This window comes from Monopterus albus, unplaced genomic scaffold (genome assembly GCF_001952655.1).
Source record: "Monopterus albus unplaced genomic scaffold, M_albus_1.0 scaffold88.1, whole genome shotgun sequence".
Classification (NCBI taxonomy): domain Eukaryota; kingdom Metazoa; phylum Chordata; class Actinopteri; order Synbranchiformes; family Synbranchidae; genus Monopterus; species Monopterus albus.
This window is the reverse complement of record NW_018127968.1, coordinates 501,906-528,396: the sequence shown is the minus strand read 5'-3', so window position 1 is coordinate 528,396 and position 26,491 is coordinate 501,906. Positions and strand designations below refer to the sequence as shown.

Below are 26,491 nucleotides of genomic sequence, written 5' to 3'. Positions count from 1 at the left end.
GGTGTTCCGGGCATGTCCCACCAGGAGGAGGCCCCGGGGAAGACCCAGGACACGCTGGAGGGACTATGTCTCTCGGCTTGCCTGAGAACGCCTTGGCATGCCCCCGGAGGAGCTGGAGGAAGTGTCTGGAGAGAGGGAAGTCTGAGCATCTTTGCTTAGACTGCTGCCCCCGCGACCTGGTCCCGGATAAGCTGAGGAAAATGGATGGATGGATGGATGGATAAAAAGTACAAAAAACTATTGGTAATGTTTACTACCGTATTTCTGCTGTTCTCTGCTACTAGCTAAGAAAAGATAAGCTGTACCACACTCTCTAGTTATAAACTTGTTATACTTGTCTTTTAAATAAAGTGTAAAATTTAATGTCCTCAATCAAGTGTCAATTTTTCTAGTGGTATCAAAAATCTATCAAGGTATACCAGTATTGTCACAACACTAATATGCAGCACATACATCATCTTCACATTCAGCAAGACATGGTTCATTAAAATTAAAAGGCTTTCTCACTTACTTCACCAGGGCTTTGCTTGGTGACATCAGAGCCTGAGCCACTGCTTGAACAAACTGTGGCCAGTTCAAACCTGTATCGCAGTGAAGGGCCATGGTGTGGTTATCAAAAGAACCTAGAGGGGAAGAGAAACATTACATCCATCCTTGAATTGATTGCCTTTATTTAACTATGTTAAATAAAATATTACTTAGTCTTTGTCTTTACACCAACTATTCACTTGACTCCCCTGACATGGCTCAGTAACATTGTCTATTAATTAATGTACACAGGATGATTTAACTGCTCTGTTCAAAATTTCACAGAAAAAAGGTTTCAAAAGAAAGCCCTTATTGTGTGGGTGCTGATTACGCTGACAAGCTCTTGTTGAGAAGAAGATATGCTAATTATTCTAATAAATGTACCATGCAAAAATGTGTAAAATTTGTATTACTCTTTATATCTTGTATCTTAATCAAATGAAATTTTGATTATAATATACAGTTCTGAATCAAATGTTGAAAACATTTAGGCTTCATTTCTACCCTAATGTAGTAACTCTAATTTCGCGCAATAAAGGGAAAAAGAGAAGAGAAATGGGACTTACAGTTTGCTGGGTGTATTGAGACATTAGGCCTGTAGCTCAAAATCCAGAAAATCGTGTGGAAATAGTCCTTTACTTTGGGCCATAGTTGACTCTCCTCAAGCTTTTCTCCAAAATTCACCATGAATAAGAAAACACTACAAAATAGATAGATAGATGGATGGATAAATAAATTAAAACAGCAAAAGAACAATACTCTTGATAGAGTCAAATGATAAAATGAGACATTGTGTACATTATCAAAAATACATCATGATGAAAATTGACGCTTTTATTCTTATTGTTTATCTTTTCTTCTACTAAATTCACTGATATTGGCAATTTGTATAGCCTTTTGATGGGCCTTAAATCTTTTACATTTTAAAGAGCTGTAATTTTAAGACTTCAGCGCTGTTATTAACAAAAGAGCAATATTTTAAGGATATGACAACCTGTAATCAATCATTTGTTCAAATCAAAAGCAGACATGCAGAGAACAGCAGATCTCTTGAATAAATATAAACAGCGCTGTCTCCAGACCTTTCCAGAAGAGTCCCAGTGGCATTATGAATGCCACTATCTGGCGTCCAGTTCATCCAGTACACTTGACCCAGCCCTGTGGTCAGCCTTTCCAAAAGTGCTTGAAACCGCAGACTGTGACTCTTCAACTCCTGCCACTCAGAGAGAACCATGTGGAGGGTGACATTGTAGGTTGCTTGGTCTGTGAGGTTGCTGTAAATCTCTTGTGCCTGTGGAAAAATAAACTGGCTGAAAATCTGGGTTCAAATCTTAAGTAACTGTATAACATTGAACACAAAAAAGTAAACAAAATCTATTAATATAATTTATTTGAGTTTAACAGTCAGAAAATCATCTAACCTGCTTCATCGAGACTATGATTGTGTGTCGTTCAGTTTTAATTGACAGCGACCAAACAAATCACTAACTGTCATCAGATTCATGAGATTCAACTTCTACTATATCCTCACTGGTGCAGTGAAGTACTAAAAGTATGCACAGTACCAAAGCACACCCAGAAAACAATACTAAAGCATGAGGAGTGTAACAGTTGGAAAAGGAATCTTAAAATCCTGTATCTGTTTTTCACATTTGCGTGTATTTCAGGCAGCATTTTTTGGCACACACAGTATCGTTTTAGAAATAAACTCTTCATGTGGATTTTAACAGCGTTTACCTTCTGCATTAGTGTTGGCCAGTCCATCAGTAGAACTTGCTGCAGAGTAGAGTAGTTGCTCTGGCAGATCACTGACATCCACATGTTGATGATTATGCTCTGATTGTTTAAAAGCCACTCAAAGGGATCCACCAGGAGGTCCTCACACTTCAGCGACTCAGATGTCAGACTCTAGTATAAGGGCACAAAAGTACAAACCAAGTGTTTGCTACCTTTAATGTTTTCAGTACTATCAACAAAACGTGATGGTATTGGAGGCTTAAAGCCATGGTATTATTTATGATAAGGAGGTGAAATTATGACAGGTGTTCAGTTAATCATGTAGTACATGACATGTCTTGTGTGTGTAGTTTCGTACACATTTATTAAGCTCTTACTCTCTACTTAAATATATCTATATCTATATCTATCCATATAGATAAACCTAGTTTATGTCCAGGTCTTGTTTGGAAAATTCTGCCGACTTCATTAACAGTTTACACACTAATTTTATTGCTAGCAGCTATAGTGTCAAAGCCACTGTGCATGACAAGTCTGCCAATCAGACTTGTCATGCACTCAGGCAAATCACCTAAAAGGTAATTGCGTGAAACTCCAAAAATAAGGTTGTGAAAATAACATGATTTTCTCAGTAAGGGATCAATACACAAAGATCTGTGGCCAACTGATATACAGTACTACTAGCATACCTTCATAATAATTTCCGTCACTTCGTCCATGACATAATCCATCCAAACGTTTGAATCAGACTCGTTTGCCAATGTTCGATTTATCGGTTGGAGCAGCTCAAAAACTTTCAGGACACTGACCATCATTTCTGTAAACCAGTAAGAGTGTAAACAACAAAAAATACAGTGGAGACAAAGCCAGGTCAGTTAACTACAGTCATATGTTGTGATAAAACAGAAGTAGGACCAGTCCTTTGATAAATAGTAAAGTAATTCTCAACACAAATGTTAGGTCCCCCGCATGACTTCCAGTACAGTTATATGATACACCCCAGGGGGTTGTTTTTTGTGTGCGTGTCTGTGTTATAATCTCCTCTGTGTGTGTGTGTGTGTGTGTGTGTGTGTGTATGTTGGAGAGATATCCATTTCCTGGATGGTAACTCCGCTAGCCCTACTTTAATTCAACCTTTTCTGTCTTTAAACAGTCCCCTGAAACAGATTGTGACCCGGTTCCATTCACCTCTACATAGATACAGATACAGTGTGTACTCCAGGTAGCATTAATAGCGTACTGTGAGTGAAAAAAAATCAAAATATTAAGTCAATTTTACCTTTATAGGAGATAACGTTGTATGTTGTAGGAATAAGAAAGCTAACACTAGCTCTGTTTAACAGTTTTAAAGATGAAAGATGCAATATGTTGAAACAGTCAGTGTAATGATAGGAGACACTTGCCTTCTGCACCTTCGAGGTCCTCTGCTGCCAACGTCATGACCTGAAAGCTGGTTCTGAGGATGCTCTGGACAAACATATCCACTTCAGGGACATCTTCTATAATCTCCAACACCACTTGACCAATGCTCAAAAACCTGCCAAAGTACATATCCAAATTTTTTATTCTCAAGTTAAAGCACAAATTGCTCGTATTACTGTGGACTATCAACATAAGAACAGTTTTTATGATTTGTTTATAGGCTGCTTATATTTAGATTTTTAAAATTTCAAAAAGTTTGGTTTTGGTTAATCTCAAATGATTTACCAAACCTTTTTTGAGGTTGACATTTCCCCATTTCCCCAGCATTAAGACATTATATCCATTAGCTGGTACAATGAAATAATAATATAAAGAGGAAAATGCATTTTCTTTGGCCAACTATGGCTGATACTGAACAAAACTACAAATAAAAATGTGTCCCCTTATTTGCTTCAGTCCAGTTTGCTTTTTAGTTTTGGCCTCTAATCAATTTGATTTACAAGTGATTTGTATAGTATAGTATGTACAGACAGTGCTGTACTTACAGCTCCTCTTCAATGTTTTGTGGTTGTGTGTCTATGCTACGCCGGGCCCTCGAGGTGGAAGCTCCCTGTCCTCCTGGGTATGAACCTTCAGTCATACTGTGCAGTAGCCCTTTTACGAAGGCCACATCTTGTGGAGCAACATCCTTACTCCATGCCAGGAGAGCCTGGGAATAAAAGAGAAAGGAAAAGAGGGTTCACACACTATTCCAATGCGGTTACCCTTACTGCTAGCCCTGTAGTCACATCTGATAAGCAGCATAAATCAGTTACTGTACTTTTGTTGTTATGCATTTGTAGCAGTTTATTGTAAAAGTGAAAACAGACACAAAGTATAGCTCCAATGAAATTAGCTCTATTAATTGTATTGATGTAAATACTGGATTTTATAGTCGCAGCCACTCTACCATTCTGTTTGCTGACATATCGGTAGTTCTTTTCACCAAGTGGCAATATTATCAGTGTCAAAAATCTCAGAACTGGAATTACTGCTATGACTGGTTTATCACATTTGGCTGCTGATAATAACAGTTTAAACAATATGACATGGCATTAAACCAAGGCAGCAAGAAATGAGGCATGTTAATGAAACTATTATAATGTGGGAAAAAAATCGTTTTATCCAACTGTAATCTGTTTTTTTTATTAAGAATAATATAATTTTAAAAAATGTGTTGACTTGAGATGGTGAGGTTCATTCACCTATAAATTTGTTTAAACATTTTATAACACCAAATCATACGAGTTTATTTTCAGTTTCTTTTATTGAAAAACTGTGATTTATATGGCAAGTCATTTTTCTCACTGTGAGATAAATGACAAAGGACTTTAGCACAATACTGTGTTATCTGTTCTTTTGCAATGTTGCAGAGCGTGAGACAATGAGAGAAAAAAACAATAGAAAAGTACACAGAAAAACTGCCACCCACTCAGGTCAAGCAGCTGGTTCATTTCTGATGTCTGTGATTCTCATTTTTGCTTACCTGCGTAGCCACCTTGTAAGGGCTGATCCAACTCAGAAGAATGTCCATAGTGCCTGTACTGCATGCTGCTGTTACAAAAACTGAGTTACTGCCATTGTTACACACGTAGGAACGCGCCATGTCCTTGTCCCATGCCAAGACGATAGCCTAGACCAGAGAGGACAGTTGCATTATTTATAATTAAATTGTGGTCAAACTCTTATTAAAGTGGTGACTTGTTCAGGAAATGATTATTACTACACATACTAAAACAGGAAAAAAGAGTGTTACTTCAAATTAATTGATACTTTGGTAACATACGTGGAGTACCATCATCATATCTGTTCCATAAATGTAAAGATACAGCCAGAAGATGGTTAGCTTAGCTTAGCATAAAGACAAAAACCAAGGGGAAACAGTTGGCTCTGTTCAGATGGTAAAAAATCTGCCATCCAGAACCTCTAAAGCTCAAATAGCAACATGACGTATCTTGTTTGTTTAGCATTTTCAAAGGAAATTATAATAATAATGTGATTTTAAACTGTGATTTTACAGGGAGTTATATACCAAACCATTTCATGGGCAGGACCAGACTCTGCTGGTTTGCAGCCAAGAAATGCTCCATCACATAGCCACTGAGAAGGGCAAAGTGTCAAAGTGTTATTTTTACTTTTCATTCTTTGCACAGATTAAACAAACAAGATATAGCATGTTAATTAGTAAGCTTTAGACAAACAAGATATAACATGTTAATTAGTAAGCTTTACAGGTTCTGGAAGGTTGGTTACCTGTATATAGAGTCAGGTTGTTTCCCTGTGCTTCAGCTATGTACAGTCAAGAGAGTGATATTTCTCTAACTCTCAGCAAAGAAACCAAATAATCACCGTTCCCAGGATGTTAAACTATTCCTTTAACTTGTAATTTCAAACTCAAATTCACTTGCCCTGTTTCTGTTTTCCTAACTGAGTTTGAGAATCAAAATATGTATGAATAAGACATTGAATTCAGATTGCTTTAACTAATGTAAAGATACTGTATGCTGTGTCATATTTATGTTTTGGGTATAATGACAACTGTGGGCAACACATACCTGGTGCAGTGGTATCTGTACCTCTGGTAGAACATGTTTCACCACTTCACTTATTGAGTCATTTTGCAATGCGATAATGTCCCCGAGAGAAACAGACACATCTAAGCAGAATCAAATGACCATGTATTAGCATGGAACCTGACTAACAACATTTCTCTGATGTTTTGGAAAGCAAAGATGAGTTGTGTTGTCATTTCCCTAAAACAACAGGACCTCATGCCTTCAGTGTTACTCTGCATTTTAAGTAATTATACCATAAATGCTTTAGTAATCAATGATTAATTGACCAGCATATTTATTAAAGTATACCTATTATACATCAAAGCTATTTAATTAAAAACACCCTGTGTAACACACAGAGTATGTGCCATATAGTTAATGTTACTTTTGCCAGGCCAGTTTTGAATGTAGTTGATCATGTTGATGCCTCCAACAAGTACTGGATGCAGGGAGGAAAGGGCAGCATCAGTGTCAGAGAAATTGCCCTTGGTGACATGCAGAGCACTAGAGAGACCACAGGGGGATAAACCGTTAATACTCAACACAAGACAAAAACATAAACATACCCATTTTGCACCCCTGCTGTTCTATACCTATCAGCCCCTGATACTGACGAACCAAGTGTTTCAAAGCTAATATGAATATTGACTTACTAAACTAAAGTCACCAGAGATCATGTTTATTATACCTCAGCTTGGTATATTTAAACGACATCCTATTTGTACCCAAATGATCACTAGTGTTGTCCCAAGATTTTTTAAACATCACAAAATAACAGCAATACCGTAATATAACACTTCAACATTAGGATGAAAACACAGTACTGGGCATTTAAATGAAGAATTAATTGCATACATTTTAAAATGTAAAAACTTTCAATATAGAATTTACAGGCTTCTGTTGACGTCTCACTGGTGCACAGTGAATACACCTGGCTTTTATTAATTATGACAGTAGAATTTTGGCAGTCACCAGTTTTTTTTCCCCTTACTAAATAAACAACTTAACACAGCTGTCATTCATTCACATTGCATCTATCCATTACTGTAGGTACATTACCCTTGTAAATGGGTGAGTAGGTCATTGGTGCTGCCCAGCACTTGGTCAGGAGAACCAGAAGATAAGGCCCGAGGGGCTGCTAGAAGGCTTTCCCACAGAGCGGGGTGATTTTGCAGCTGATCGAAAGCCTCCATCATCACCCCAGCCTTCTTCAGCATTTCATCTGGTTTTGTCACCATTAGCTCTGTCAGTATCTGCCAATCAGACACAATGTCAGAGTCAACTAAACAACCTCGAGCGCACCAGCTGTGTAACTGTAGGACTGTATGCTTCACATAAAACCAAAATAAAAACAGTTTGTATCATCACACTGTGCTGACAGTCACCAGTTGAAACATGCAGGCACAAATCTACATAATGTTTATCTGCACGCAAAGACAAACACAGACACACACAAACCTGGTTGAGTGTTCGGAGTGAGACTTCTAACACAGTGTTGTTGGACTGGCAATAAGCGGCCACGGCATAGTTGAGGGTGCTGGACGAGGTCGTGTTTATCATGGGCAGAATCATGGTGCATGCAGCCCTCTTCAGCACGTTCACTGACCCCTGAGATTGGTTCAAGAATTCCTGCAAATGACATGACTTATATGAATTCAGATTGTTATAGTTAAGCATTCATTAAGTAAAGAGGGTAAATTCATGCACCAGTTTTTTTTAACACTTTCCTGAACAAAATGGTAGCTGCCCCTTTGAATCACAGTATTAACAGTTCTCATTCTACTCAAACATAATGTCCTGCTGCATGCAACATATAAAAAAATAATAATAGACATTTTTACTTTAAATAAACCTTTTAGGCCTTCCTATAATCCTTTTTTTCAGAGAATAAAGGTTCATCTTCTCAGAAAGGTTATCTATACATAAGACATCAAACAAGATTTCAGTACTGGGACACATGAATAAGAAAACAAGGTCTTCCTCATTCTCAGCCTCTTTGTTCCTCCCATTACAGTTGTATAACACCCACCTGATCTCCCAGAAGTGTGTTATACTCATTCATTGAAGATACATTATTAGCCCTTTGTTGGACAGGTGCACCTTCACACACACACACAGAAAAAAAAAACAGTTAGAAAACCTACCTGACTGGAAGAGTTAGAGTACAGCAATAGGCCCACCAATTTTTATAGACTAACTTAACAATTTCATACGGTGTGAGTCTTAAAGCAATAGTTTAGCATTTTTATGAAATAAGTTTACCTGCTTTCTTGCAAAGAGCAGGATGAAAACATTATTTCCCCTTTCTATGACGCTACCAGGAGACAGTTAGCTTAGCTTAGCATAAAAGCTCTTATCATGAATACACTGAAAATAAAATCAAACAAAATGCCTCAGTGACCAAATATGATCAAATGCTGTTTATGCCACAAGATGAACTTAAATAAAGACTCCCAAAGTGCATAATTGTACCAAATAGTAGGGGTGCAAAACTTTACTGGAAAACATGAAAATGTGATTTTGGTACTGTACAAAGAAAGCTGGATGTGTGAAGGGGTATAACATACCATAAATGTCTTTCAAGGCTGCAAGAAGTGTGCCAGGATTAATGTCTTTGAGGAAATCACTGTCGAAAGAAGGAGCCCCTTTTACCAGGCTTCCCAGAGGAGAGCTCCTCTGTTGGGTTGACCTGTCATATAGAGTCAAAAAATCATGAGGTAATAATGACTGGGTATGTCGTTTTAAACATTGAAAAAAATTAAAATGCTATGAGAGAAAACATGTTGAGTTACAAAAGTAAGTGGAACAGAGGCTAGATAAAAGAGAAGGCAGGACGTCAGCTCTCTAAAACCAACAAAAGCTTAAGTAAAATGAGTTTGCATAGAGATTTGTGCAAACCAGCATTACTCAGCAGGTTGAGCAAAAGACAAACAGGTTTTTATATTAACCAGCTTAAGTACTGCTTTTAACTTTTAAAATTCGATGACAGCACAACAGCTAAGTAAAATAAGCAGAACAATTCTAAGCCAGCAACTAATGCTTGCATTTAACACCTGAACTAACAAAGTAGACAGGTTTACATTAATAAAGCTGCCCGTTTCCTAAAGACTATGCAAGCCCAAGAGTTCTTTCAAAGGAACAACAAAAAGGCTATCAAATAACTAATACCAGTCAAAAGGAAAAGAGGACAAAAACAGAGCTGTGTTTATTAAAGATGTTTTCTAAAAGACTGATTTATTTTCAACAATTCATTAATATGACTTCATAAAGCTCTGTTGGGTTAGGTTTGGGCAACGGTAAAGGAGCTGAGGAGATGTCTCTTCTTCTACCGGGGATGCTTGTTGCTTGCATATTTCCATGAAACACACTGACTAATCATGTTATGTGATGCTGCTGTGCTGAGATGTTTCCCTCCTTTCTGACTCAAAGATCTTCTGTACAGTTTTTTTTTTTTTTTATCAAATTACACCGGGCAAATAAAGACATACAATATACTGAAGATGTGAAAGTTCCATGGGGCAGCACAGATGGAGTGATACTGACTGATAGTATAACTTTAAAAGTATGTAGGGTTAGTGTTTCTGCAGTATAAATCAGATAACAGACAATATACACTCTGGACTGATGAATGGTGTTACCTTGTTTTCTGAGCTGCTGGATCCACCAGATATGATTCATTATTACAGCTGCTGTCTGTATTGCACATGAGAGTCTGCAGGAAAGGGAAGAACCCTGCACTGGGTAGGTTCCGGGGTGAGACATAACCTGGAGAAGACACGACAAAGTGGTTCCTGTAGTGAAGATGCTTGAAAACATCAATTACACCAACTTTGAAAATGTAATCCACTGTAACCCCAGTTGACATGTCAAGTGGTATTCCGGTTTCACGGTGTGGTATGAAAATTGGTGGTTATCATACCATGCACATTTGCTTATTACTGTTACTGAAGATAAAAAATGCAGTGTTGTTTCATGTATTCTGTGGTTCATGTGTGTAGTGCTCGGGGGGGCATGTATTCTTATGGAGGAAAAATAATCACTTAGATTAACTGACTAATTGATAAAACAGCTGTTGGATTAGTCATTAGAAGAACAGGTGTTAGTGGCAGCTCTGCTTAAAATGTTTCTGTGATTTGGACTAATATGCACTTCTTTTTGAAAAGTTGTTGACTCTAGAGACATCTCTGATTACAAGATCAGAAATTTGAGCTCATTTCCATTTGTCTGAGTGAGTAACCCATATCATCTTTTGTGAGGAAACAACGTCACTGTTTAGAAACTGAGATGTAACAAGGATTGAGCAGATCATGTTCATGTCAAGCTCCTGTGCCTTCACAGTACAGTAACTCACATTCCTGTCAATATCTCAAAACACAATGTCTCATCTTGGCATGACAAATTTCTCTGAAAAAGAATAATAGCCTAGCGAACAGCATTTGACTAAGTCTAGCCAATGTGTCTGTGGAAGTCATTTTGAAACTTGAAGCATATAAGCTAACTTAAAAAACTGCATTAAATCAGGCCTCAGGTACTCAAATTGTGTGATCACCTAAAATAACTTTAGATTGTGTTTGCAGAAAGCCAATATATACAGTACAACATGATTCAAGGTTATTGTTGGCCATTCAGTCTGATACTGATCATACTTGAGTAGCCTGTTTTAGGTGTGGTCCATTGCTGTGCCTGTTTCCGAGACATGAACAATCAAATATGGAAGGGTTAATTAATTATAGATACAGGTTGGTTAAAAACTTTAACCCCAGATTCTATGAAAACAATCAAAGCCCTCTACCTGTAAGGCTGTTGCTATTGGGTTTATCCCATGCTCTCGAGTGACACTGAAGACTTTTTCCACACCCACCCACCTGCTGCGCGGGCCTTACTTACAAGACCATACAAGAGGCTAAGTAGTCAATTTCCAGTGGGACCCATATACTCATAGAATCTGGGCTTCGTACATAAACCACGTTACCCTTTCTCAAAAAATAACCTGGTAACTGTATCAAACATAACAGGTGCAACTTTTGCAACAGACTTCAGGTGTGTTCATATTGTAAAAAACGCAAGAGTCTGCACAGCGTGTACCACACTGGTCGGCACTAGTGATGGTAAAAGTCCTTCACTTTGGCTCTTTTGATTCTTCTGAACACACTACTGCATATCCTTCATGTCTCTCTGTCATCAAATCTCGGTGGCGGATCTTGTTCTTTAGCTCTCAGTTACTCTCCAATTCTCATTCAGTGTTTTAGAGCTCTTTCTGCTCTATGGTTCGCAAACATATCTCAGTGAATGAGATGCTACTCTTTGGCCCCTTCACTCCTGTTACTTCACTCATGCCGCACAGAAAATGTCATGATATTGACAATCATGCTAATTAGTTTCTCTCAAGTCCCTGCAGTAGTCAATAATCATTGGCTGTGCCCACAAAAGTCTCGGCAACAGATTCATACATCCATCCATTTTCTAAACCGCTTAGTCCCAAACGGGGGGCTGGAGCCAATCCCAGCCAGCTGTGGGCGAGAGGCGGGGTACACCCTGGACAGGTCGCCAGTCCAACGCAGGGCTAACACGCACAACAGGATTCAAAGTTCAATAAATTTGATCCTTCTCTGAACCCATGTTCCACACCGCACAACATAGTTGGCAAAGCAGTGCCTGTGCCACGCACTACATACACAACAATGAAGAGGTGCTTGCAAAAGCTGGTTTTCCATTACAATGTGAAAACACCTACGCACCTGCTGGTTGTTCCAAACCAACTAGTTGCATACTCCACCCCTCCCTGCTATTAAAAACACCACCCTAAAGCACCTTTACCCTCACTTATTACAAACAGCTTAAATAACTCTGGTCTATGTGAGCAACATGAAGAACTGGTCATGTTTCAATTAAACTTTCCTTTTGATTATGTGGACAGCAGAATTGGAATATCTCCAAGTGCATAGCTGCTGTCTTTTAAGGTGCTAAACAAAACCCTGAAGACTGTGTGAAGTCAACATTGTGCTAAGGCAAACTTTAGCCAATTAGCTCTTCCCCTTTGGCTTCCCATTTTAGAATGATTTTTTTTCTCTTTATGAAAATTAAGCTCTAATGAACTGTTTTCAGAGATGACAGCCCAAAACAAAAACAAAAAATTAATTGCTATGGTTGCCCTGATGAAGCATTCTTGGTAGTACCAGAGGAGCTTACAGACAAGTTATAGATGCAGAAGAGGGGAGTGCTGTGATGCACTTCCAGCACGTTATACTGAAAGATTTACTCTGTTTAACTTTTGTTTGTTTTGTTTGTATATTGTTTGGAATCATTGTTTGTGAGTGACTGTATAGAAACACTGGAAATATATTTATTATGAAGGAATATAGGAAATAAACATCATTAACTAAAAATATACCTAATCAAGGCTCTTCTTCCTAGACAGTTTTACACTTACATGTATCTTTTTGTACTGGAGGAAACTGGTTCCGTGTCACAGCAAGGATGATGAAGATAATGAGGGGCCAGATGATCAGGGTCAGAGACCATACCTATAAAACAAGTTATAAAACAGTGATATAACTAGTTTTTATATATATTTATAATGATGATGATGACACTTTATTACAGACTCAAGGTCCAGGTTCAAAAACAAATAATGCAATAAAAGAACAGTTTAAAAAACGAAACAATAAAAAACAGAAAATACATAAAAACGAGAGCACAAGAACACCCATAAAACTACTGCCCCTTTAAAAGACAGGTATACCAGTGTTTCCAGAGAACCGAAGTAAAACGCACGTCACTGTGTGCAACATTAGTCAACGATAAAATGATATGATTTTTTGAACAGTTCAAGCGACAAATAAATTTAAACATCAGGTTTCTTAAAACAGCGGAAAATGTACTAACTCGAGATGACACGAACAATTCACTTGCACTCGTCCATCTAGGCTTTCTCAATAATACTTTATATATATTAAAAATCACTAATATGGGGTGGACCAGAATCATCAGTCCACCTCCACCTGAAGGACAAAGGACATTCTTTTGAGGACAGTGAAGTCCAGATCCTCTCCAGAGAGTATCGCTGGTTTGAGAGAGGAGTCAAAGAAGCTATTTTTGTCCAAATAGAACACCCCTCACTAAATAGGGGTGGTGGACTAAGACACAACTTCTTACCCATCTACAACTCTGTTTTGAGATCTCTGCCCAAACATGCCCGCCAGGAGAATAAGTGTCGGTCCACAGGTTAGGGTTTAAAGACAGGTAACGACGCTCACCAGTACTGGGCTATAATGACTCAGTTGTTAGGGGACATTGTTGGCCATCAAAGGACTGAAACAACACCGATGGGGATAAATATCTCCAACTCAATGCCAGTCGGGTAGAACTGATGAAGCCTCTTGGATGAGAGGTGAAACGTCTTCTACCTAAAACCAAGCCCAGCTGATTTTTTTTCTACGTTTGTTCAGCTAAGTGAACAGAACTGAATAGAATATATAGCTTCAGCTTTATCACCTATCACCAAATTTTTTCAACTAATATGGGGTATTAAGTCACTAGAGGTACTGATATTTATATAGTATATTCCACATAGTCTCCCGTAATAATGGTAAAGTAGACATTATACATGGATTTGTGTGCTTATGAAAATAAAACAGCCTAATAGTTCCACAGTAAACATGAAAATTACTCACTGGCTGTCTGATGGCTACCAGCCCATTCTTCCAGAGAAGAAGCCGCAGCTGTCGAAATAATGCCATCCCTAAAGAAAGCTAAAGTGAAGACATGTAAAAAAAAAAAATCAGTCCCAAAAATAAAGATAAAACATAAAAAAAGACCACATGAGCAGATGGTTCGTGTTCAGTATCCATGTCAGCATGGTTCCATCAAGTGTAGATACTGTATATAGCTGAGATTTGAAGATCATTATTTTAAACCCAACATTAAGAAGAAGTCCTTAAAGTCCTCTAAGAAAAGAAAACTTGAACATTTATATTTCCATGATGGGAAACTTCATCTTCAACAATGTGACTGTGTGAAGCTCCAAAACAGCTGCTGGTCCTATTGATAACACGGATTTATCAACTGGATATGAGACTTAGAAGTCTCGAGAACGTTTTCCTAAAAAAACTGAAACGTAATGGGAACGTTCTTATAACAAATAATTCCTAGCTGGGTCTAGCCTATTTCTGGCCTACATTAGCCTGACATTTCAGACAAGATAAAAAACTGAATATTTTTTTTTTTAATCAAATTATGTTAACGAAACAAGCTAGCTACTTTATTCTACCGCAGAGTTAGGTTTGAATGGCGATAGATAGATTAAAATAATAAAAATAAAAACATTAAGATCACTTGATGAAACGCAGAAATCTCTGACTAGGTTTACATGTGTACACTAAATAATACATTAATTAATTAATAAATTTCCTAACAAACTACCGGACCTACCTGGATGACTCCGTCTAGTTGGTCAGATGTGTTAACTCAGGCTTGTTGGCTTGTTATGCAGGACATGATGCCAGGTGGATCCTAGCAGGTTGTCCCTTCCAGCTGTCGGTTTTCAGATTAAAATTGACTAAATTCACACAAAAAAGCGATGCTGCAGTAACTGCAAAGGGTAAAAACAAGCGCTCACCGTTCTGTTCTTTCTGCTGCTATGTGGGTAGCGCCACCTGCGTGAGAAGGTAATTCTGTGAAAAGGGGCGTGGTCTCTGTCAGAAACACAGGAGGTGACTTCTAGGAACAATTTAACCATAACTATAAATATAGTTTGCTAAAAATTATTGGCTGAAGCTGGAGGACCCTTTAATGTATGTAAATGAAAAGGGCTTAAACTATTTTACTTTTACCATTTTAATCAACTATATGAAATTTTTTATCTTTTATGTAACCAAAATATTTTTAAAACACACTGTTATATCTGAAATTCACCTATTGTATGTGTTCATGAATTTAAGTAATTAACAGTCTTAAGTTATAAGCTTTTCAGTACAGCTTATTTTCAAAAGTATTATCTTTAGCCCTTATTTGGGTTTATATCAGGACAACTTGGATAAAATGATTAATGGAGAAAAGGATTCATCTGTGAATGGTTAAGATTATGGCCTACAATGCAATTAAAAACTACATCTGTGTTCTACAAGGAACAGGAGATTTAGAGGTGACAGATTTACACCGAGCATCAAATTACCGACTGTTACGTAGATTTGTAACCTGTTGCTGGTGAGCTATGGGTTCCCATGAGAAAACTCCCTGACCTCCACAGACAACAACAACTCACATGCTCTCTAGACACTGTACGTTAGTACTATGTTGTGAGGGCAAAATAGAAATAAAGAAAAATAAAAACAATAATGCAACAATTAAAAGTATTTGATTTACAGAATACTATTAAAATTAGCATCTCACTTGTTACATCTACATATAATCTTTTCAGTAACAAACCCTTTAAAAAACGGAACAATGAGCAGCATAAAGACTCAGGGTTGGGCCAAAGCAGGACAAACATGACATATGACACTACTGTATGGCTAAAGAGGAAACATTAAAATTCCATCAGAGAAGTGATACCGGTTTTCCAACATAACAGTGGTACATAAGAGAACTATAGAGTTAAAGCCAAGCACAAATGCAATGTAGTGTGAACCACTGGCACAGCAGGCAGTTCCTCAGAACTTCACCTAGTTGGCGAGGCTGATCCTGAGACAAGCACTGATTCCCAAAATGGCTCTGCAAACTTGTATTTTTGATTAAATAGGGCCAACCCAGATATAATCATATAACTATCACATAATATAATTTACAGAATTTTCACATTTCTGTAGATTTGTCTGATCAAGATGAAGTGGTGAAAGTAGTGATAGTGAAAGGCACTCCCAACAAAAATATAAACAGTAACCTTGTTGGTATTTAACTTTATCTCATCTATAATGTCACATTAAAACTCTACTTAAACTGTGTTTTATTTATTACTAAAATCATGCACCTGCTGTACAAACCAGGTCATGAGACAATACCCATAAAGATCAGAATGTATGCATCATTAGGAAAGGAAAACATGCATGTTATAAGATAACAGTTTGATAGTGTCCCAGTGTTGACACGACACAGTGGTGGTATCACTGGTAAGAACACTGATATATGCCAAATATAATCTGTATATTAAAAAGAAAAGGTGGAAGGAATTCAGCATTACCAAAATTCAAGCATGTCATACTTCCTACTTTTCAGCAGCAGTAATACTGTAATGCAGTCCCATGTAAGGATTGGTAATACAAGCACTTCATAAAAACCGAACATTATTCAAACAGTGAACAGTGAAATACAGCGACAGCAGATAGGAAATGCAGCTCATGTTAACAGTCTGTCTGGACTTGTGGAGTTTTTGCCCATCATTAGTGCTGTGAAACAGTGTTTTTGTCAGTTTATTCTCTTTAAATTTGTGCCTTGTGCAAAGACAAAGGACACATGTATTAAAGCATGGTGATACAATACACTTTATACCACCACTGATCACCAGTTGGTATTCCACTGATCTGATCAGTCAGTAGCAGTAGGAAAATTCCAGGAAAGAGCACAATGTTCTAACAAAAGGCCAGGCATAATTAATCGAAAATGCTTTGAAGTACTGTGCACTGTGTGCTATGTTCATGGTCTCTGAAATCAACTTTATACATATGCAGTCATTTTTGAAAAATTAAAAAGTCTATATCCTTATAAATATAACAAAGTTAAGATGCTCAATATCAACAAAATGAGCCTCAGAATTTCAATATCTTGAAATGCTAAACTGAGAATACTCCACATTGTCAACACTCACTGCAATCATGGCAGCACGTTTTGGCAAGTACATTGGCATATATAACAGGTTCACCTGGTTAGCTCATGCTGACAACCAGTGCTCAAGGCTTAAGCAAAGATTGTACTTTATAAGAAGGTGTTGATAAAAATAAATAAATACAAAAAAAAAAAAGATGTACTTGCATTATCGGGCTTGAAGGGTTTCTTTAAGTATGTCTTATTCAGAGTGCCATCAAAGTTACTGGGATAAAAGAACATCAGTCCCTTCAATTTATATATGAGCAGTCTGCGCTTAGAGGTGCACAGAGAATACTATCTGACCCTTCCCATGTCCTCCACTCCGAGTATGAACTCCTGCCTTTAGACAGACAATATGGAGTACCAAAGTGATGAATCATTTTGTGCATCTTTACATTAAAATTCTAAACAAGGCATAACTGAAGGGTGCTTTTTTCCTGCTTCTGTGTTGCCTGGAACTGTGCAATGATGGTTTATGTTTATCTGCCTGTAGCTGATTCTCCTAAAGACACTTGAATGCATGTATAGCATTTGTATGTAAGTACATGACCATATGCCATTTATATGACATGTGTAAAGTACAACAAACACTAAGACCAAGAACAATTTCTCTAAGGGAACAAGAAAAGTATATCTCATCTTCTCACCAGATGTGCTAGTGTCAGCAATGAGTATTTGAAAGTATGTCAAATTCCAAGCTGTCATAAGCAACATGTACAACCTAAAAACCATATGCAGATTGGCTTGTTGAATATTACAGTAATACAGTACACATTTGGCAGCCCAGTCTGGGCCTTTTGAGCTTAAGGTTCAGTCATTGTACAACTCTGAAACCATCAAACTATTAAAATATCATCCTATTATATTCCATACAAATAAATGTCACTTTTAACACTGCTTTTGGGCACTTGTGTGTGTCAGGAAGGTTAGAGGTCACATTAGTAAACAATCTTCCAGTGTGTAGGCTGTTCACATTCTTTCTCATTGTCCCCACAGAAACGATTGTATGTAGTTTTGGGATCAAACCCCAAGATCTCCCTCTCTTCATGGATCCGGAAAGAGAAGGTGGACACTGATGTTCCTATGAAGAATCTGAAAAGAAATAGAGAAAAATAAAGCAAAAACCATGATTCAAGAGATGAGCACCATGGAAAGTTACATGAGTATGTGACATGCAGTGAGGTGGCATGCACAGCCACCATGACTTGGCCAAGTTGAAATAGTTTCCATGGGCAGGGACAACAAGCACATGACTGCAAAAAACAAACAAACAAACAAAAAACCACTCAATATTTACCTACAGATATCAGCAATAACACACTGATTACACATAGCTCAAGTCTTTGCTCAAAATTATGCAAATCATAAAATTTTATGTTTAGTCTTTGCTCAAAATTATGCAAATCATCAAATCTACACATTTTATGTTATTATACAATACTTTCAGAAAACACTTGGCTATTCTTATACAATACTTTCAGAAAACACTTGGATATTCAGAATCAGAATCAGAATTACCTTTATTGGCAAGGTGTGTCAGACACACCTGTAATTTTACTCTGGTACATTGGCTCTTAATGTGTATATATGTACTGTATCCCCATGCAAGGGGCAAGTAAACAGTAAACCAGCATAAGGCTGTGTAATATAACAAAATAAGCAGTATTAACAAGCAACAAGCAGTACAAACAATGCAAAATAAGCAGTATATACAGGCAATAAACAATGCAGACAGACAAGATATGTTCATTGTGAAACGAGATAAATAGGAATAAAAGTAGCATACTTAGAAATAGAGACCTGTATGGATCTGTATAATCTGTACCAAGTATATTTACAGGTGTGGTACTGAGGGTTATTGTCCAGTCATACTGTTGATGGTTAAGTGTTCATCAGAGTGACGGCCTGGGGGAAGAAACTGTCCCTGTGCCTGGTTGTCTTGGTGCACAGTGACCTGTAACGCCGTCCAGAGGGGAGGCATTCACACTGAGATACACTATATTTTAATAAGGCATTTTTAATCGGTCTACACACAGTGTCCCCTCCAAAATGATAAAGCAAAACAATTCTAAAACAAAAACAGAAAAGGCCTGATTTTAAATAAGCAAAAACACAGAACACATTTGTAATTAACAAATACAGTACCAGTCAAAGGTTGGGACCTTCTGTTCCATTCAATTCAATAGGAATGTGGGCCCTAACTTTTGAATGCTATTATAAATATGAAGCATAAAATATGTCCCACAACAATAAACTGCTATGTTAATCTCATGCAATGAATATGTAAAGCAAATCAATGAAAACTAATTTACCTCGCATGAGCACATATCCACTGGTCAATAATGGCCACTCCCCCATCTTTAAGGAGCTCCAGGTCCTCTATGGATGGTTCAAACCGCACCATGTCTGGCAACAACTTTTTCAGCTCTGTCAACTCTACAAGAGTGCATAGATTACACATATTTATAAAAGCATTTATAGAGACTATAACTGTATTGATATGCTAGTACTACTTACTAATACTATTACTACTAGGTCTTGTTATTATAATATATAGAATTTTAGTCTTATTGTGTCAGTTCTGTTTGAAATGATTTTAAACCAGAATAGGCTTTACAAATAAACAAAAATAGATTTTATCAAAAAAATACCAGCTACTGGCCTTATCAGTCAGAAATACTAGTATAATTCATAAGGGTAAAAAATTTAATGCGATGCAAACACTGAGGCACTTATGTCATTACTACGAATTATATTCCTATACCCCCATGGCTCACTTGATGTTAAAACTGTCTCTGAATGTGTTGCTGTGTCATTACCTTCTTCATCTGCATCAGTTGCAACAAACACTTTGTCAAGTTTGTGCTTCTTCATCAAGCTGCGCATTTTTTTGACTGCCCCCTTAAGGCCGGGTACATCCTCTCTGTGACCCCAGATAAAGTCCTTTCTACGCAGGTGGACCCCCAGATATGAACCACCTTTAGCTGAGCCCAGCTTGGCCTGAGGAGGAAATAAAGAAACAGTTTAGCTACTGCTTAACAGTGATTATCAAAAGGCAATAATCACTGGTTGTTTTCAGACTTAAGTGCACCCCAATGTCAATCTACAAAACTGGAAAATCAACAAATGCAGCATGTACATTCACACACAAACGTTTATGACTTCTAGTCATTTTCTTACAATAATTTTAGATGATTTTTTTAAGGCATTGTTAATTTGCTGCTAAGATGATCTAAATACAAAATGGTATAGAGAAGTGAATGGATTTTAGTAGCCGATGTGATACGCTGAAGTATCCATCCATCCATCCATTTTCCTCTGCTTATCCGGGACCGGGTGAAGTAATCTTAAAAAAATGCTAATTCTTAAATAAAGGTCTTAACACAATTAATCATGAAAAGGTAATTAAAACAATAGTACAGTACATACATGGTTAACACATGGCAACTGACATAATAATACAACGGTCAGATACACTAACTCACTTTCATGCGAGTCCAGTCCTCACTGTATAGTGTGTGGTCTCTATCATCTGTGGAGTTCAGATACTTTGCTCTGAAATCATCTGCAATGAGTCGCAGGTGCTTGGCAAAAACCATGCTGCGGCGGGTCTACATCAAACACAAGAAGGAGCAGAGATTCCCACATCAGTTTACAGACAAGATGGTGCGCCTTATACCCGAGGCTCAAAAATCCCTTGTAAAAATCTCATTCCAAATGGTATTTTCAGTCAGAACACAGCAAAGCTACAGATGAAGACAACACCTATAGCAACCAACATTTACCAGTGCTATTCTCAGTTCAGATAGCCTAATAGGGTTAGGTTGATTTTTATTTTATGCACTTAAGAATGGTTTTATTTTATAACACACATAAGTTTACATACTTATATAGTTATGAATATCACTCAGTGTGTTCACTTAACCACTGGTCAAGTATTGGCTGTGTGAGTCACTGAAACACTTATGCCACATCATAGGTCTGGTCCACTAATTACTGAATTAGATTTATGGCTGTAGCTAAGGGAGCTCATAGTTACGTATCGTTCCTCTGGACTGGTAGACCCAAAGGAGTCTTGGTACGGTAAGGCTCCAGGTTTATTAAAATAGATTAGACGTAGATGAGAGAGCTTCAAAGATAGAACAGTTTTAATTAAGCAATAACGGGAGAGTTAAGTCTAAACCACGGCTCCTCCCCAACTGTTTTGGACCAATTAGATAGTAGTACCTTTTCATACAAATATTGTTACCCACTAAGTTGAAGTCAGTCTTTCTTGTTTATCCTAAACAGATAGGCTCCATGTGCACATGTTAATTTTGATACGTTAATGCATAATAAATTTCATACTGAGAAATATATAACCTCTTATTAGTCTTCTCTTTCAATATAAACGAACTAGCACCACACCACCAAAATCTAACCAGCTCATCCTTAAGTTTAAGTGGCCACGTACCAAATCTGAAGAAATTCTCTCAAGGCGTTCCTTACATATCACATTCAAAAGAATGAACGGACGGATGCCACAGGGCATTCCTAAGATTTCTCATACACAAGAATGGGGTGGACCTGAGGTCACAGTGACCTTGACCTTTGACCACCAAAGCAGAATTAGCTCATCCTTGAGACGTTTGTGCCCAATTTTAAGAAATTCCCTCAAAACATTCCTGAAATACTGTGATCACGAGAAGACAGACAGCTCTCAACCATATTGTCTCCGCCTACAGCACAGAAAGGCATAAGAGTACAATATGTCACCTAACACCAGACACCAACAACATACAGTAGGTATGATAACAGCCCATTCTTTGACTTACATCCCAGTAATCCTTCCCAGCATAGTGATCATGGAGTAGCGTCTCTGCTCGGTCAAGCATTACTGATCTGCAAAAGAGCAACAGCATACAGACAAGTTTTTCTCTGTAACTGTCACCATCATCATCTGACAGAATAAACTGTAAGCAATACCACATTTAGATAACAGTGAAGTCTGATCATCTTTCAGCTTTTCACAAACACAAAAACTGAATACTTTAGCTATATTGTAGAGGAATTTAAAAATAGCACAATATATTTGGAAACATAAAATTTGTGTCTAGATAGTGTTTTCATGTCATTCACTTTCATAGCATTAATGCATTTTCCTGTAAACATCCATAAAAACAATACTTTAAGATATCTTGTTTCCTTTAACTTTGCAGGTTTGCAGTAAAATTTTCTTTATTGAAAATACTTCATTTGCTAAAGATACAAAGATTCAGATATTTGAGAACCAACTAAATGCAACAGTAGGTGGCACAGAGATATTTTCTAATTTCTATAAAATAATCTAGATTTGAATTTGTGTGTGTGCGCATGTTGCTTTTGCTCGCTACACAAATTGCTTAAGGCTCCGCTAATTACACAACTATTTATTAGGTTTAATAAACACCAACGGGCAATGCTGTTCATAACCTTGAACATGCATTTGTATGTGCGTGCACAAAATGTAACTCCTGCTATTCTGCAGCAACCTCTGTGGGGACCAGTCCAGGCAATATATGAGCTTGATAGCACTTCTCATAGGTGCACATCATTTTAAAACAAGACAATGATGATCTAGTCTCTCAGTCATGGTTTAGTGATTATATATTAAATGTGATTATTGGACGATATGGATGCACATTTGAAAATGCATAAAAGGAACTCTGGGGGAGCCAGTTTAAATGTACAGTACCCGATGCAGCCAATAAAATAATAGTATTGCTACTTATAATTTACAGGTGCTTAGGTTTGTCCGTAGAGAAGATTCTGGATCATCAGCCAGTACAAGCAGACTCAGCTGATCCACATTTGGCCTCAGCTAGTACTAACACAGGCCATCTGATTCATAGATCATAAGATTTTATTTAAAAAAATTCTATTCAATAAATACTGCTTGTACTGTATATACCTCACTCTCTTCTCTATAGATCTACTTGTTCTTAGACAAAGTGAGCAACCTGTTTTATAGGAAGGAGCACTGTAATTTGAGCACAGGTTTGTCAGGTATGTGGCAGTGGCTAATGGTTTATATGGCACATGGCTCAGGAACAAGGAAGTGCACTTTCACAAAATATTGTTTTGGGCTCCACGGAGATTAGAACTGGCTCTGCTGAAATGTGTCATGCTAATCGTTTAAAGTGCTGGTTTGTGTAGAATGTGGTACTGCATTAAATCCAACATTATTTACACAAGGGATATTTTGATAAATATCATAAAAATAAGAAATCAAACAAATAATGTTAACTGCTCAGCTATTAGTGATCGGTAGGTTCCGCACTGTGTGCATGTGCGTGTGCTTGTGTGTGTGTGTGATTGTGAATTTATAACAGCTCGTTGCTCTGTAGACTCACATCACTGTGATGTTTTTCTGAAGAACTGGGGCCATGATAGAGGCATGGCCTTGTGCCGATATGCATGTCACATTTCGAGCTCTTGTTTCCTCGTAGCCCCAAAACCAGCCCCTTGAAAACACAAACAAGACAAATAAGACAAGACAGCTGATGATGAATAGAGAGAAAAGAGATGTGTGATCAGGAAGGTGGAAGCAGAAATCATTAATACAGGATAACTGTGAATGTGTCTGTCTGAGGAAGGCCTACTGAGTTATTCTTGTGTAATTACAATCTATTTTCTTTAGCTCTATAACTGAATGATTCTTTCACATAGACACAAACTATTTTTTTCTATAACAGAAGTCATGACAGAAAAGGTTTGAGAACCACTGGGTTCAGAAAACATCAGCTCCATGATAATTAAGGTGGTAAAGCTTTCCAAAATAGACTACTAATACAAAACTAAATGAAAACCTAGTCTATAGTTTCTCACTCATTATATATAAGTATTCACCACACTGACTTCCAATTGCCTGAAGCTATCTTCTTTTTATAATCTGTGCTTTTAAAATGTCATTGTGGGTAATTATGCATTGTGTTGATTTACCTGTAATAGCCCTGCTTATCTTTGGAATACATCAGCTTCTCAATGCATGGCCTCACATCAACCTTTTCCTCCCATTTTCCATCAGTCCATCCCTCAGCATAGTTTTGCAGTACTAGAACCTGGTCTATGAATGGGCCTCCATTCTCTAGACCCATGAAAGGAACAAAACACACTCAGTGGGTGTTCACATCCTACATGATTAGACTTAGCTAAGGAGCACTCTTTTTATCAGCTGACTAAAATGTGGTGACTGGTATTGTGGAAAAAACATTTATATTTTTCAGAGTATAACAAATTCACACATGAAAATATGCTTAAAAAATAATAAATAAAAAGAGTAATTCCTTCAGTCAAACTACATTATTAAACGCATGTCCTGCTATGCCTTTTCCGACCACCAGGGGGCCATGATTGAACCCCTGGTATAAACATACACAAATAATGAGGTTTCAGTAAGTTTACTTGCTGGACAAATAAGATGTAACTCCCAGAAAATTAAAATCTCACCAGCAATGAACTCCTCATACTCAATGACAGGTACATTGGCCTGCAAGCTAGTGAGGCAAAAAAACTCTCCCCACTGAATTCGGGTCTGATGGATGTTGGGGCTCTGCCAGTGATACAGGCGACCCCATGGAGGAAGCACAAGGACCCAGTCATCCCCATCCTTTCTCAGAGTTTTAACCAGGGAGGCCATGCGGATATAGACATCTCTCCGCAAGTTGAAACCCTCTGGGGGGTTCACGTCATACAAAAGGTACCTAATAGGACAAGAGAAGGCATGAGATTGTGGAGTTTGAGGATGCTCTAAGTGAGATAAAGAAAACTAAATCAGCAGCTCACTGGCAAACCTGCAATAGTCAGTAGTAAAGCAACTAAAATCCAATTTATTTATATAACTAAAACAGGAAATTAGCAATGTAGTTACACCATCATGTTCTGCAATGGCACCATCATTCCAGTTGTACACTAGAATGAAGGTTGAAAGAGGTTTAAAGATTTTTATTGTCAATTTACTATATGTGCAGGATATACAGAAAACTGAAATACCATTTCTCTCTCTGCTAGTAATGAGTGCCATGCCATTTAGGAACTTAAACAGAATAAAAGTAGAATAAAAAAATAGAATAAAACAGAAAAAGAAACAGGATTAAAGTAATTAGGATGAAAACGGTACAACCTATAAGCTATGAGTCAAAAAACAAAACAAAACATGTACAGTCAGTGACAGTAGTGCGATAACAGAAAGACTGTCATCACCAGGGCATCAAAGAATACACTGTGAAAAATCCTGACACAATATATAAAATATGTTAGTAATACAAAAAATCCTGACACAATATATAAAATATGTTAGTAATACATGCTTATGACATTGAGGGCACAGCCACTGGTTGTGGGAAAAGACCTGCAAGCTGCTGGATTAATATGTACAACAATACAGTAAGAAAAAATTAAAACAAAAACCAACCAAACAAAAAAAGCTTAAAGGTAATTACCAGTAAATATCAGCACCTTAACTCATCAAATCTCAAAATCAGATTTGATACCAACATCATTATGTGACACAATCTACAAATCGCAAACTAGCAATGAATTGCCATTTCTTAATCACCACCATAATCGGTATGAACGAATAAACCCACCCTTTAAAAACCTAGATAACTATTATTATAACGTTGCTGTCCTAACCAAAGTACAACCTGATCCTAAACCTAATTGTATGACAGGCTAACAACAGGACCACTTCACTACAACAAAACAGCTTTGTAACTCCTAATACGGTAGAGGTCTACAGAGGTGTGTGAATGTTATATACAGGAATAATTAAATTTGCTACTTTCAAAACAGTGAGATTAAACCTTTTGGTCTTATTAAGACTACAGGGCTAAGCACAAGCACTCAAGTCTGGCAAACGGGATATATATAGAGCCTTAAAGGACAAGAGTGTAGCGTGAACTTGTAGTCCACATACAAACTAACGTTACCGTTAAACGAAAATTAATAACCGTTAATAACTTTACGCTAGCACAGCTAGCTAACAGTGACTTGACGCCTGCGGTTAAACTCACCGCAGGTCCCTAGCCGCAGCGACTTGTACAGTAGACGTGGGGCTTGCACCGAACACATTGTCAGTGTGTACTGTTTCAAATACAGCAAAAGCGACGTAAACAGACCACCATAAAACGTTAAAATAATGAGTTGAATCAATGAGTGTAAGAGATATATGCACAACCCTGGGCGCCATGTTTTCGCTGAGCCACGTACTTCCGGAAAAGTAAAAAGCGTCTGTTCAGTTGCCGAGCAACTGCACTTTTTTGTTTTAACCACAATTGCATTTTTAGTGTGGATCATAGACTGTTTATGGCAGTGGTCCCCAACCCCCGGGCCGCGGACCGGTACCGATCCGTGGATCAATTGGTAACGGGCCGAACAAGAAATTCTTAATT

The 26,491-nt window shown here is 37.6% G+C and overlaps 2 protein-coding genes across 2 annotated transcripts in view; both read right to left on the bottom strand.

Annotated features, from left to right (window-relative positions):
- The window catches only part of abca12 (ATP-binding cassette, sub-family A (ABC1), member 12), an 86,878-nt gene extending 71,933 nt beyond the window's left edge, over positions 1-14,945 (bottom strand). Inside the window, exons 1-18 of the mRNA XM_020607655.1 lie at positions 14,712-14,945; positions 13,955-14,044; positions 12,712-12,805; positions 9,920-10,046; positions 8,849-8,970; positions 8,311-8,381; positions 7,740-7,910; positions 7,341-7,534; positions 6,667-6,785; positions 6,282-6,382; positions 5,213-5,359; positions 4,233-4,396; positions 3,669-3,802; positions 2,955-3,082; positions 2,266-2,436; positions 1,611-1,819; positions 1,095-1,228; positions 512-623 (exon numbers count right to left, since the gene is read on the bottom strand). Of these exons, the coding sequence (XP_020463311.1) occupies positions 512-623; positions 1,095-1,228; positions 1,611-1,819; positions 2,266-2,436; positions 2,955-3,082; positions 3,669-3,802; positions 4,233-4,396; positions 5,213-5,359; positions 6,282-6,382; positions 6,667-6,785; positions 7,341-7,534; positions 7,740-7,910; positions 8,311-8,381; positions 8,849-8,970; positions 9,920-10,046; positions 12,712-12,805; positions 13,955-14,020 (2,264 nt within the window). The 5' untranslated portion in view covers positions 14,021-14,044; positions 14,712-14,945. The remainder of the gene's footprint in view (positions 1-511; positions 624-1,094; positions 1,229-1,610; positions 1,820-2,265; positions 2,437-2,954; positions 3,083-3,668; positions 3,803-4,232; positions 4,397-5,212; positions 5,360-6,281; positions 6,383-6,666; positions 6,786-7,340; positions 7,535-7,739; positions 7,911-8,310; positions 8,382-8,848; positions 8,971-9,919; positions 10,047-12,711; positions 12,806-13,954; positions 14,045-14,711) is intronic.
- Positions 14,946-15,718: 773 nt separating this feature from the next.
- pofut2 (protein O-fucosyltransferase 2) lies at positions 15,719-26,323 on the bottom strand. The gene is made up of 9 exons (XM_020607635.1): positions 26,114-26,323; positions 24,549-24,802; positions 24,042-24,186; positions 23,453-23,563; positions 21,896-21,962; positions 20,567-20,692; positions 19,901-20,081; positions 19,394-19,517; positions 15,719-18,173 (listed from the first exon to the last, which is right to left on the bottom strand). Exons 1-9 carry the CDS (start codon positions 26,287-26,289, stop codon positions 18,020-18,022), a joined length of 1,338 nt encoding a protein of 445 aa, XP_020463291.1. The 5' UTR covers positions 26,290-26,323; the 3' UTR covers positions 15,719-18,019.
- Positions 26,324-26,491: the final 168 nt, after the last annotated feature.

Coding starts and splice junctions, on each gene's coding strand:
- pofut2 (XM_020607635.1), bottom strand. CDS start 26,289: ATGGCGCCCAGGGTTGTGCATATATCTCTTACACTCATTGATTCAACT. Junction 24,187..24,548: donor GTATGAGGAGTTCATTGCTG/GTGAGATTTTAA, acceptor TCATGGGTCTAG/AGAATGGAGGCCCATTCATA. Junction 23,564..24,041: donor GATAAGCAGGGCTATTACAG/GTAAATCAACAC, acceptor TGTGTTTTCAAG/GGGCTGGTTTTGGGGCTACG.